We start from the raw sequence: 13,848 nt of genomic DNA on the forward strand, positions 1-13,848 counted from the left end.
AAAATACAAAATAGGGTTGAGGACATAGCTCAGTGGTTGAGTGCCCCTGAATTCAATCCCTGGTTCCACCCCCCAACCCCCGCAAAAAAAAAAAAAAAAAGAAAGAAAGAAAGAAACCAAAGGCTAGGGATGCAGTTCACTGGTAGAGCATTGCCTAGCATGTATGTGGCCCTGAGTTCGTCCCCAGTACCACCAAAAAAATTGCATTGTCCACATTGTCGGGAATTCTAGCCAAGGCCATCTACCATTCTCAGTCTTTCCTCAGTTTTACAAAGTAGATGCTATAGCTGCAAACCTTGCAGCCTCACAGAACATAGTCATTCAGTTTTTTTCAACAATCTTTTTTTCTTTCTTTCTCTCTTTTTTTCTCTCTTTTTCTTTCTCTCTTCCTTTCTCTTTCTCTTTCTTTCTCTCTCTCTTTCTTTCTTTCAATTGAACCCAAGGCCCTATGCATTGTTAGGCACCATTGAGCTGCACCCCCATCATAAAGCCCTTGTCTACTCAGAGTAAACATTAATCCTAGGGAGAAAGCTGAGCCAAAGTGACTCCTCTCGGGCTCCTATCCTTTTGTTAGGAAGGAAAGTCTTTCCCAGGAGTCCCTTACGTTTGTCTCCCATCTCCCTGGTGCTGGCTTCTCTGCCTGGTTCTAGGGCCAGGACTGAGCCTGGCTGCACTGGAAGCCAAGAAAGTGAATATCTGGCAAAGGTGAATGAGCTGATGTGGCTGGCGTGGAATGATCTCATCCCCAAGACACTGCCCTGAATATACTTGGAGTTCCTTTAACAAGGGGTAGCTGTTGGGCTCCCCTAGAGGGTGAAACTGTAGACAGGAGGGATAAGATGGAAAGGCAGAAATACAGAAATGTTCAGATTTTATTTTGTGTGCAAACTAGAGGACTTTTAACAATGTGATATCAGATTTTGTGATTAAACATTTTATACTTCTGACAACTTCAAAGAAAGATTTCAATACCTTTTCTTCATCCATTAAGCCTGATTTGGTGTTAAATGTTAGAACTTTAGGCAGTTACTGAGTAATATTGTAATAATGGCAGAGCTGCATACATACTAATATGAAGAAAGATTGTCCACATAGTACTCAAAATTAGCATTGGTACCTTCTAGAACAGCACCTCTCCAACTCTATGTGGCAAAGGAACAAATTTTTTATTCCTTATTCGTTGTGGATTGATATTTTTGAAAAACACAATAAAATGATGCAGTTGTGTCAAACTGGTATACAAGTTCTTAAACGCACACTCTCACCTTCAGCTTGGGTCTCAGCATGGACTGGCACCCGGCACAGGGCCTGCTAAGGGTTTTCCTCTGAGGAAGAGCACAGGCCCTTGAGGTCACTGGTCATGTGACCTTGGGCAAGCCACTCGCTTGTGTCCATGTCTATAAGGGAATGATAATCCTGTCTTACCCACTGGTCTTAAGAGAGCTCTTTGAGATTTAGTTAAGATAATAAAAATCCCTGGTATGTAGCAATCCATACTTGAATATCAGTGCCATTGTTTGCTGTTTCACTTTAATTCAAGAGGAGAGAAAGTTGCTTTCCTTTCAGTGTTGAAGATTGATGGCAGCCCCCTTTCAGCAGGCCCGGGCTTCCTTTTGCAGGAGAACTCTGCATTCTCTTCCTGGCAGGGCAGCAGGAGCTGCACCATAGGAAAGCCCCCAGGTGCCTTGTCCCCAAGGGAGCTGGCATTCAGGCGTGAAGAACTGCCCAGACCTCCTAAGAATAGAGTGACCAGAGGCGCACAGTGGGGGAGCCCCCCCCCCACCCAGTGGGTTCCAGTGCCTGGCCATGGAGGGAGGGGGAGGTGAGAGCAGCAGGTGCAGGGCCTGTGACAGCAGGAAACCAGAGGGAGCAAGAAGGAAAGAAGAAACTGGAGGAGGTCAGGCCTCCATTGCTGTGCCGCAAGGAAGCGCTTGACCAGATGCTCAGTGTGTGTGGTTTTCCAGCCACGCCTGGGCTTTGGAAACAAGTTTGTGACAGGCACACAATGGTAGCTAAGATTGCGGTGGGTGAGTGTCCCGTGACAGGCTTCTTCGAGAGGAGGGCTCACACTGCATGCTGGAGCGCCCCCACCCCGGGCGTTTCCTTGCCAGTTCAGGACAGGGCAGGACCATGTGGGCCTATTCTGCCCAGCTGTAGCCCACAGTCCCCGGGTGGCTCTCTTTCATCATTCCCTTAGGCACTGAAGTGCTGGTTCACTGGCTGGTTTCCAAAACAAAAGTCAAAAACTTAATGTGTTCTGGAAATCTTGGGGTGCCTTTGGAAATTAAATGGAAATTTGTAAGATTAACACATATTATTTGAGAACCATTGTCTATATCTTGAAAGATCTTTCACACATGTTATTTAAAATTAATGGAAAGTCTTCACATCTAATTTATTCATTCAGACTCATTGGCCTGGTGAGAACTATTAGGTCTCTTCTAGTTCACTTTTTTTTTTTTTTTTTGCCCAAGTGTTGTTTTTCAATTCGAAATAATAAATGATGGTAAGAAGTAATATGTTTAGTCTCTAAGCCTTGTATTAAAATAGTTGGACAGCTGGGCACGGTGGCACATACCTGTAACCCCAGCTGTTTGGGAGGCTAAGACAGGAGGATTGTGAGTTCAAGGCCACCCTCAGCAACTTAGCAAGGCCCTAAACAACTCAGTGAAACCCTGTCTCTAAATAAAGTACAAAAAAGGGCTGGGGATGTGGCTCAGCGATTGAGTGCCCCTGGGTTCCATCCCCAGTCCTTGCCCCGCCCAAAATTTGTTGGGCAGTTCATTTATATAAAGCATGCTCTACGTGTCAAACAAATGCAAATAGAATTATAATTTTAACCTTATATTTCTGTTATTTTTCAAGTCTTTATGGAGCAGAGATTCTATTTTCTTAGAGCAACATTGTCCAGTGGACATGTAAGCCACATAAACAATTAAACATTTTCCAATAGCCATATTAAAAGTGTCGAAATTAATTTCACAAAAATGAGTTATATATATATTTAGCCCAGTATATCCAAAATGTTATGATTTCAACATACAAAGTCTCAAAATTATTGAGGTACCTGACATTGTTTATTTCATACTAAGTTTTTGAAATCTGGTGTATAAGTAACTTCAGACAATAACTCAGTTTGCACTAGTCGAATGCCCTCTATGCTTTGCCTGTTTGTTTTGTTGTTGTTGTCTTTGCTTTTTTCTTTGCTGGGAATGGAACCCAGGGCCTCCTGCATCCTGAACACAGCCTCTGCACTGAGCTACATCCCCAGTGCTGGCTTTTGTTGTTGAATTTAGGGATCAGTAAACTTCTGGTAAATGTTTTAGGCTTTGCCCATGTATCGTGAAATCAGTTACAGACAATTCATGGCTCTGTTCCAATAAAACTTTATTTATAAAAACAGGTGGCAGGCCGGATGTAGCTCTCAGGTTGTCCTGTGCCAGCCCCTGCTTTGACTATATGTATTATCTCAGTTGGGTTTTAATCCTCAGAAGTTGATTTCTATTTTGGTCTGCTATCAATATAACTATTGTGTTGAATTTCATTCAGGAATATTCAGGAAATATGACCAGGAAATAAACTTCATTGTTAAATGATGAATGCTTTGGAGCTGCAGGAACTCTCCTCCCCCTTCCTGAACTTGCACCTTGCAGGAAGAGCAGTGTGGTACATCGTGTTGACTTACATGCCATTCTGCCTGGATTGGAGTCTCGACTGTGTTAGGCATGAACTCTGTGATCATAGACAAATTAATTCACCTCTCTGTGCTTCAGGTTGAGTGTAAAATGTGTGTAACAGTAATGCCTATGCCATAGAGTTGCTAAGATTAAATAAAAGCTAGCTTAGTGCCTGGCACACAGTCCTTAGCACGAGTTAGCCTTTTATAGCTGTCACTTAGTGCTGTTGCTCACAGGATTTCTTATGACATCACTATCAGCAGAATTAGTGCAGCTATCAGCACCACCACCACTACCACTGCAGAGATCTGTGAATAGAAGCCAATCCATGTCAATGGAGACAGCCATCCACAGGTGATCATGGTGACCACTTTGTACTTGAACCTGCCCCTGAAGGAGAGGCACTGCTACAGTCTAGGGTACCTTAGCAGGATCTGCAAGGATTCTAACATTGAGAAGATTTGGGTCCCTGTTGCCCTCTGCCCTGGTAATTGCTATGTGATGTGTCTCTGGTCACTTACATTCTGTAGGCTGTTTGCAAACACTGAGAGCTACCCTGCCCTCCTCACAGGGTAGCAGCAAGAAGCAAATGACATCATCATGTACGTCGAGTAGCCTGTAGGTTATAAAGTGCTACACAAGTGATAACCAACAGCATTTCCCAAATGAGTCCCTTTCTTTGCTTTATATCACAAGCTTAATTTTATCATCATGGACTGATGTAATTCCTAGGGTGGTTCTAAAGATTAAATGAGACAGTACATGTAGAAGTACTTAGTCCAGTGGCAGAAACAGTCTCTGCTCAATGACTAGGTAGCTGTTATTTTTATTATTAAATTTTCAGTTTAAGACTTAGCAGATTATCATAATCCATCTCTTCAGATTTTCATCATTTGGACTAGAAACATTATTAAATGACCTTGTTAATGGTATGACAGATGAACTCCCAAATTTCATATTCCAGAATGTAATAGGAAAAAGCTGAGAGTTAAATCCCTATTCTTCCCATCATCGGTAATTACTTTCTGACTGAGAGACTGATATGCCAAACTTAAACTGAATGAACACTGACACATTATAAGCCAATGGCAGGAGACCTGCAGTATGGTCTTTCCCAGGGATGTGCCTTGTCAGGAGCCAGGTTTTCACGGAGGTAGAGGTGGGCGGCACATGCAGGGGCTGGAGAGCTGGGTGTTGGAGTGGTCATCTTCAGTTCACTGTGCTTCTGACACCCGCCACCAACAGTGTAGGACCATGAAACAGAGTCCTTGGGGGCAGAGGAGGAGGTATTGACTGGAAACACTCGTGCTGGGACCCTGTGGTTCTGCTTTTTTATTTCTTTTCATGTCCTGAAAGTTGGATAAGGAAAAACTACAAACTAGAAACCTCTTAAAGGTCCATCAATGGGGATCTGATCAAATGTGTTCTGGTAATGGCAAGTTTGCCGCTGGGAAAAGACAGATCCCAGGAGTCTTGACAAGGATTCTGTAGGACTCCCTTAGGTGTTAGGGGCAATGGTGGAATGTTTTTATTTACATTTTTAAAAAACAAAGTGTGTTCCTCTGCACACCTATGAAGATGCCCGTGTGCACACACATACACATGTTCTATTTATGCATGCTTAGAACACATCCAGAAAGAGACACAAGAAACTGGGAAGAGTGGTTTTCTCTAGGAGAGCTGTGGGGTTTTTACTATGGATACTTTCTATATATCCTCATTTGAAAAGAAATGCTTTGCATACTTTTTACTTTCATTTACCAACAGTAAATTAGTTAATGACCAAAAAAAAAAAAGAGAGAGAGAGACAACTTTAGTCTTTTGCATCTATTCTCATTAAATTGTGTACCAAAATACTCTTTCATCACGTCTGGCCACCAATCTCTTTCCCATAGAAATGCATGCCAGTCCCACCGTGTAAATAATTGGAAAAAAAGCATAGGGTATGGAGCTATTTGGGGGCATGTTCTCTACAGACCCATCTTGAGGACTGATTGAGTCTTATGACCAGCAATAACCCACGTCCTTTACCTTCTTAGACCTGCTGGCCCCAGGATCCTGGAATGTTCTGCTGCTGTTTTCATGAAAGTCAATAGATCCTAGTTAAATAGAATTCATTTTTCTCCAGTTTTCTTGCAAAAGGCTCATTCCAATGAGAGGGAAGCCTGGTCCTCACCATCTGCCACCTGGTTATTTAATTGTTCACATGCAGGAGTTTGCATGGACATGAGTTTTCAGCTCAGTTGGTAAATATGAGAAAGTGCACTAGCTGGATCATATATTAAGACTTTGAGCTTTGTTAAAAAACTGTCTTCCTAGTTGACTGTGCATTTCACGTTACTGACAGCTACGAGCGAGAATTCCCATTGCTATGTATCCTTCCAGCATTTGGTATTGTCTGTTTTCTGGATTTTAATGTTTTAGTAGGTATGCAGTGGTGCCTTCTTGTTGTTTTGACTGATAATTGCCTAATCACAGGTGATGTTGAGCATCTTTTCATGTACTGATCAGCCACCTACAGATCTCCTTTGGGGAAGTATCTGTTCAGGTAATTAGCCCGTGTTTTAAACTGGGTTGTTTTCATACTGTGGAGTTTTAGTGTTCTTTGTATATTTTTGATAGTCTTTTTTCAGATGTTTATTTTTCCAGTATTTTCTAGTCTACTGTTTAATTTTCCGTTTTCCTAACAGTGTCCTAGAAAAGGTTCTTAATTTGAATGAAATTCAACTTACCAGTTTTTCCTTTCATGTACAATACTTTTGGTATTGTATTTTTAAATCTTCACTGAATCCATGGTCACTAGATTATCTCCTGTGTTTTCTTCAAAGAGTTTTGTGCTTTATACAAACAGGTTTATGATCCAGTTGCAGGTAGTTTTTACAAATGTTATAATGCCTGCATATGGATTCTTTTTCTTGCATATTGATTTCTGGTTATTCCAGCACCATTTATTAAAAAGACTATCCTCCTCTTAATTGTCTTTGCTCATTTGTCAATAATCAATTGACTGTAGTTGTGTAGACTCACATACTTTTTAAGCAGCAAAAACCATTTTCATTTCTTGAAAATCTGTTACACAGACAAAACATGTCTGTTAACCAAACATGTACATTAGAAGCAAGTACAAATAGAACCACAATTTTTCTGATGCAACACAGCAGCCTTCGTGTGTACCTGGTATGCCAGTTCTGTATGCCAGGCAGTTCCAGGCCACGAAGGAAAGTGTGAGCATGGTCACTCTGAGCAATTCAAGGGAGAGGGAGGTTGCAGATGACCCAATTGCATGCTCAGGCAATGATATTATGGAGGAGGGAGCATTTGAGAGACACCTTGAAAGTCCAGCAGACTCCAGAGTTAGAAAGAGGACATTTCTGGTGGAGAGGCTACTTCCGCTGAGGTGAAGACAGGAAGTGAGTGGTGAATTCAGAAACTAGAATGAACTATAATTGAACTAAAATGCAGGGTTTGTGATGGAGTGGAAAGGCTGATTGGAGCCATGCTTCAGGGACCTTGGACATGAAGTCTGAGTTGGCATGTGCTTGGTGTTTGTGAAGGGTCTGGTGTGACCAGGCTGGGCCTCAGGAAAGAGGAAATGTGCATATATGCATATCTTCTGTGTTCACCCTCTTCCTTGTAAGGAGCAGGTGGATCTGTGTGGCTCTGTGTTGAGCAGGCAGCTTCCAGCTTCAGGGGGACCAGGTTTTCCTTGCATAGGTGATAACTGTTCTGGGGCCAGGGGTGTGGCTGAAGGCTGTCCTTGCTGAGTGAGAAATTTCCATACTCTGTAATCTGACCTCCAGGACTGACTCACAGCTCCACTTTTGCAAGTCATGTAACCATTTAGCTTCCTGTTCTCACCTGGGGGGGTTGCCTTTTCTGCAGGGAAAATTAGTTTCTGCCTCTTTTCTGGAAATGTGAAAATTAGCAAGTGGCAACAACTGTGTAAAATGTTGAACTGCCCCGGAGTGAAATGACTGATGTAAGTACAAAGGGCCTTTGTCCCTTGTTTAATTGGCTTTTGTTTACTGCCTGTTCAAGGTCAGGGAAATTATATTGCTGCTTTAGTAACCAGGCTTTGAAACACTGTTCAAAGCATGATAAACTTCTTATCTGATAATATTTATTCCTTCTCTGCTTTTGTGGGTTTGATGTGGCTAAGAAAGCAAATAGAGATTGCGGAGGGTCCTCCGAATTAGTCAAAGGCAAGGCGTGATCAGAGTTCCTGGGTGAGACTTCGAAGCCTTTGTAGGACCTGGGATGATATTTTATTAGTGTAATGTAATTGACTAGCGGTAAGTTCTTATGGAATCCTCAACTTATTAAAGCTGAAGAGGGATTTCCAGAAAGTAAGGTAGGTTTGGTTGCACTTAAAATTGAAAGGGGGAACAAAATACAAATATACCGAATGTATAAAATGCTCTCTGTAAGGTTAGTTGCAATATTTCTCTATCCCATGATATTTACCTATCAAAATAAAAAATCATGTAATGGTTCAATTTACTAAATAATCAGCATGTTTTATATTTCTTAGAATGATGGGGACCAGTCCTCATAATATGGACTAGGTAAAGTGTTTCACATGAAGTAGTTCAAGATTCATTTTAAAATATGAGGGAAAGTAGAACTTCTTAATTTTAGAAAGTTATGCTGTTTACTTTGAAAAAACAATTGACCAAGGTTGAGGGAAGGTTTAAGAATTACAAGAGAGTTTTTAAAATGTCTTCTTAAATAAGCCTCTAGGACAGCAAGAACTGTGGGTGTCCTGCTGTGGTCTTTGGTCATTTGTGAGCTCAGGGCCTCCTGGACACCAGCTCAGGACTCACTGCCATTTTGCATTCTAAGCAGCTAAGCAGTGTGGAGCCCTGCAGCCTGGGTGTCAGGTCCAGGCCAGGGCTGACTTGGCTTTGGTGCATCCCGTACACTTAAGTGGTTGCTCCATCTGTGGAAGGCTTTCAATAATTTTTTTTTTTAGATGATGTTGTACCTTGATTTTATTCATTTATTTATATGTGGTGCTGGGAATCAAACCCAGTGCCTCACACATTTGAGGCAAGCACTCTACCGCTAAGCCACAACCCCAGCCCCTCAATAAATATTTTTAATGGATTAAAATAAGTTTTCTTTTACATAACCATCAAGATGGAATCATATTTAAATATTTAGACTTGGAATAAATTACCTCCCCAGAAAAGAAGGAAAGGACTCCTCTTAGAAATAAATTGTTAGAAACACCCTTAACAATGTATCAAGTTGCAATGAGCATTTGTTATTAAAGCAAAAGCAGTCATTGTTAAATATGTTGTCACATGTGACGGCTGCAGTTGGAGAGTGCCCTTCTGTTCACCCTTGGGATCCAGTTAGCTTGAAAGTCTGCCCTTGGCAGATGCCCAAGGGGCTCACAGAGATGCAAGTGAAGTCAAACCACAGTGGGTCAAAGAAGAACTTCTGCATTCCATGTCAGTTATCTGAAGCTGAGGTGCAAATAAGGATGCCATTCATGAGAGGGCTGGAGCTGGATTTGCTTGGAGTTTGCTGTTTGATCGTTTCTGCATACTGACATTTGGCTAAACTCACAACCTAGTGAACCGGTTTCCTATCCTTGTCACTGTAGCTCTTCAAATTTTGGTCTCCCCTCACCCCCCACCCCCTCCCCTTTTGTTTTTGATTTTTAGAGATGGAGACTTGCTGTGTTGTCCAGGCTGGCATCCTCTTACCTCAGCCACTGAGTAGATGGGCTCCAGGTGCCAATCAGGGAGCCCCCACCAAAATTGGGACTTTTTGTTTATGTTTTTGTGAAGGAGTGGGGACTAGGGATCCAACCCAGGGGCACTTAACCACTGAGCCACATTCCTAACACCCCTCCCCGGTTTTTTTCTTTTTATGTCAGAGTCTCCCTAAATTGCTTAGGGCCTCACCAAGTTTATGAGGCTGGATTTGAACCTGCAGTTTTCCTGCCTCAGCTTCCCAGGCCACTAGAATCATGGGTGCATTCCACCACATAAGCTAAAATTGGTATTTTTAAATTACTTCTGTTAGACCATGCCAGCACCTGACAGTTTGGTCCCTACGACCTCACTTGGTGCTAAAATCTGGGAGAATGTGTTTTCAGAAAACAGATGGCTACAGGGAACACTACAATACAGAACACATTGGGGTTTTGTTGTTGTTGTCTTTGGGGGTGCTAGGATTGAATCCAGGCCCTTATACATGCTAGGCAAATGCTGTACTTCTGAGTTAACATCCCTAGCCCTTTGGGGAAATTTTTATTTGAGACAGGGTTTCTGAATCACCCAGAGTAGCAGAAAATTTGTGATCTTCCTGCCTAGCTACCTGAGTTGCTAGGATTGCAGGTGTGTGTCACCATGCCCAGCTATCTAGATTCCGCCTCATGCTTCCCCTAAAGAAGTATGTATCCTTTTGAAAGTTATATCCTAAGAAAGCATGCCCTGTTTTTAGAAATATGTTGATAGGAAAATAGGTTTGATGTGTACAAGTTTGATTGACATTCAGTACTAGTTTTCAAAATGCAGAGCTCTTTGATATACGTTCTCCATCATTTGATTTATTTTTGTCTTTTGGAGTTGGGGATTGAATCAATGGCCATTACCACTAAACTAACTAATTATTCAATTTTAGCAATATTAAATCTCTTGAATAAGCCATTTTCCTTGTTGGCCTGCAGTTTTCTTATCTACCCACCCCAAAGCCACAAAATGGAATAAAATTACCCACCTAAGCCATCAGTCAAGTTTATGTGTTACAATGCTATCTATGTTGAAGGATTTCTATCAGCACCTCATTCTCATAAACAAAACAAAAGCAGCCTGTAGTTCCTGCAGGGCTAAGCAAGGATCTGAAATTCCTTCAATTTCAAAGTTGTTGAGAATTTGAAATTCAAGAATTTAAAGTCAAGAATTTGAAATCTCTTCCTGAAATTAAAGGACTTGAAATTGAAAGGTTTGAAATTCCTTCGGTTTCAGAATTGTTGAATAAGAAATAGCAGATCTTTGAGGCTAGAATAATAGAATTCTCTTTTTTAAAAAAGCATTAATGTTTTTAAACATTTATGATTATTTTAGACTTAATAATATATCCTTTATAAAGAAATTGAGCCATCTGTTGATTAACCTATATGAAAATTCATTCTGAGATTAAGGCAAAATAAAATAACCTAGTTAACAATAGCTACTGTTGAAAATTAAATTCAACTTAGATATTTTTGTCAGCCAAGGCAAAATGGGCAATACAGTGCATTTTCTTTCTTTTCTTCTTTTTTTTTTTAATTCCCCTCTCAATCACCATATTTAATTTCACTTTATTTTAGCCTGCCTTAATTCCTCTTGGCCCAAGGTAAGTTATAAGTTAATTACAGTCAACTATATAGTGATCAGTTTATAAATTTATAGTCGGATAAAGCACACCATTTCTTCTAGAGAAAATTATTTTTTTTCCCTTCAAACTAGATTTTTAAAAAGTGACCCTGAAGATCCTTTTTAGGGACAGTGGATGACAGCAGGGTGAAATGAGAATCTACTTCCTGTCAGCCCTGTCTCCTTACTCAGCAAGCCCTCCCCTCTCTGTGAGGTGAAAGGTATTGAGTATTGTTCTCTTCCAGAGGCTGTGGGCCATGGAGGGTCTCACGTGTTGGATCTCCCCCATCATCACCTGAAATGCTTTCTTGCACTATAGAACTGAATCATGTGTGTGTGAGATTCCTGCCTTCAGAGAGTAGAGGGAGGTCTCCCTGAAGTCCCAGCTGGCACTGGTGATGAATCCAGTGTGGCAGGCTGGATTCTCCCCCACCTCCTTTCCTGCCTTCCTCCCAGGGTTCCCAGGTTGACATTCTCAAATGCTGAAAAGGCAGCAGAACATGGCGGTCCACATGTCTTCTTTCATGAGCCAGACTGACCTCCCCTCACCATAGACAGGTGTCATGCTTCTTACAGTCACTATGCAATATTTATGAAATTAAGGAAGGCTGGGTAACATTCAGGGCAGTCAGATTCAATAAATGCATGCACTCTGTCTTCTTGGATGTAAACCACCCTCTCTGGTCTTTGTGTCCCCTCTGTCCCCAGTTGTCAACACAACTGGGGACAGAGGTTCTTTATATAAATTTTAAGCAGCAGGAGATGAGATTTGCCACAATTGATTTTTTTTTTTTTTATGGAGAGTTTAGTGTGCTCAGTTATCAATTGTTTGTTTTTGTCTAGTATTTCCTGTCCTTTTTTTTTTTTGTCTCAGATTATAGAACTAGAAGGTTTTCAAATTTTTTTGTTTGTTTGGATTCAATTACCCCTAGTATAAATTGAAGCTAAATGTATTTGATCATCTCCGGGACATAAACTTCCTCTTAAGCCCCTCCCTTCTTGCCATTTTAAGTGCCTCAGTGTTGCCCTGGCCTTTAGCACACTCTTTTCTTTTAAGACTTTTTGAGACAGAATTCACTGATGAGATAGTTGACTCATTTAAAATGTGTGATTCAGGGATTTAAAAATGTCCCCACATATGTGAAACCATTATCATAGTCAGTTTTGGAACATGTTCATCCTCTCACAGAGAACCCCCCTGATTCTCTAGCTGTCTACCCTCCCATATGGACCCCTATCTCGTCCAACAGTCCATCATTAATATACTTTCTAGAGATTTCCCAATTCTGGACATTTCATTTCATATGAATGAAATCATATGACTGGTGGTCTTTGGTGATTGGCTTCTTTCATTTGGCATGATGTTATATTGTAGCATATTTCTGTAACATGAAGGTGCTGTGTGGGGGTGGCCTTTGTATTCTTGAGTTCCTTATGCATGCACTCAACCAACTGTGGATTGAAAATAATTTGGACAAAAAAAAACTGTATCTGTACTGAATGTGTATGGATTTTTTCCTTGTCCTTATTCTCTACCAACTATTTACATAGCATTTTAGCATATAATTTAAAGTATAGGGGAGCTTGTAGGTTATATGCAAATACTATGCCATTTTATATAAGGGACTTGAGCATCTGAGACTTTGGGTATTCACAGGGGGTCCTGGTCCCTTTCCCACTCTCAGATGCCAGTAGACAACCATATACCATTAGATGGGTGTATACCATATTTGCTTTATCCATTCATCAGTTGATGGACATTCTCTTGTTTCCTGTGACTTTCCCAGTCTCCCTTCTGACCACCTTTTACACTCTCCTATTCTTTTTCTTTCTTCCATTCCAAAGTTCATCCTGTGTCTGATTTTTTTCCCATTGTAACAATTATTATTTTGAAATGTCTCCAAAGATACAAAGTATTGGAATTTTTCGTTTTTATCTATGTGACTATTTCCTTCTATTAGTGCAGTCTGATTTTTTTTCTATCCCTTTTTTTTAGCTACCTCTTCCTGCCACCACCCATAGCAGCACCCCCAACTCAGTAAAGACTTAGCACTAGCATGTCTTTCCTGCTTTTCTGCACGACATTATCTAGATGTGTATATTCATGTGCACATCCAAAGATGGAGCAGGTGTTGTGGCAAAGGGCCGTTGCTGCTTTTATGAAATGAGCTTAGCTTCTTTTTCTCAGTAAAACCTTATGGAAGGGCCCAAAGTCAACTAACATGTCTTTCATTTGGATTTACTTCTTAATAGCTGCTATTATTTCCTGCTGTGCATGGTTTTGAAGTGGACTCTGCTGTCCCTCCGATGATGGTCTTGTTCCCAGTGTTGTATATGTGGACACGGGGGTTCCTTCTGCAGCACAGGTCCGACCTTGTCTGTGGCCAGTGGCTCTTGAACACAGCACCATCCATGTTGAGCACACCTTCAGCCCAGGTCCCTCCCAGACTGAAGACTGAGCTGGGCAGGTTCTTTCTCTGCTTCACAGCATTTGTTCCTGCTCTTGCTGAGTGGAGCGCCCTTCCTCCAAGCTCTGGTTCCAATCCACACACTGCCATTAGCCTTTCAATAGACTTTTCTCTCCTTTGTTCCCAAGGAACTTAATTTGATACAAATTATCTTTAATGTGGTATAATACTGGGCTTCCTGTCATGTGAATGGTGGTGTTTGTCATACGGGGCACCCCCCTAAACTTCAGGGTCCTGGAAAACAAAATCCAGCCTCCTACTCTTTTGTGTATCTTCCCTAGGAACCTAGAAACCTTGCACACAGTAGGTGTTTAATAACTATTCACTAACCAG

At 41.3% G+C, this 13,848-nt stretch overlaps 1 protein-coding gene across 2 annotated transcripts in view; it reads left to right on the forward strand.

Annotated features, from left to right (window-relative positions):
• Nucleotides 1–13,848, forward strand: part of Myo10 (myosin X) — a 203,951-nt gene that overhangs the window by 151,454 nt on the left and 38,649 nt on the right. The window contains exon 1 of one of the 2 annotated variants that reach the window (XM_026393628.2): nucleotides 7,490–7,656. The exons of the other annotated variant lie outside the window; for it this stretch is intronic. Coding sequence (XP_026249413.2) covers nucleotides 7,648–7,656 — 9 coding nt within the window. The 5' untranslated portion in view covers nucleotides 7,490–7,647. Of the gene's footprint in view, nucleotides 1–7,489; nucleotides 7,657–13,848 lie in introns of those variants that run through there. 2 annotated transcript variants of the gene reach the window in all.

The sequence above is a fragment of the Urocitellus parryii genome, chromosome 1 (assembly GCF_045843805.1).
Source record: "Urocitellus parryii isolate mUroPar1 chromosome 1, mUroPar1.hap1, whole genome shotgun sequence".
Lineage (NCBI taxonomy): Eukaryota > Metazoa > Chordata > Mammalia > Rodentia > Sciuridae > Urocitellus > Urocitellus parryii.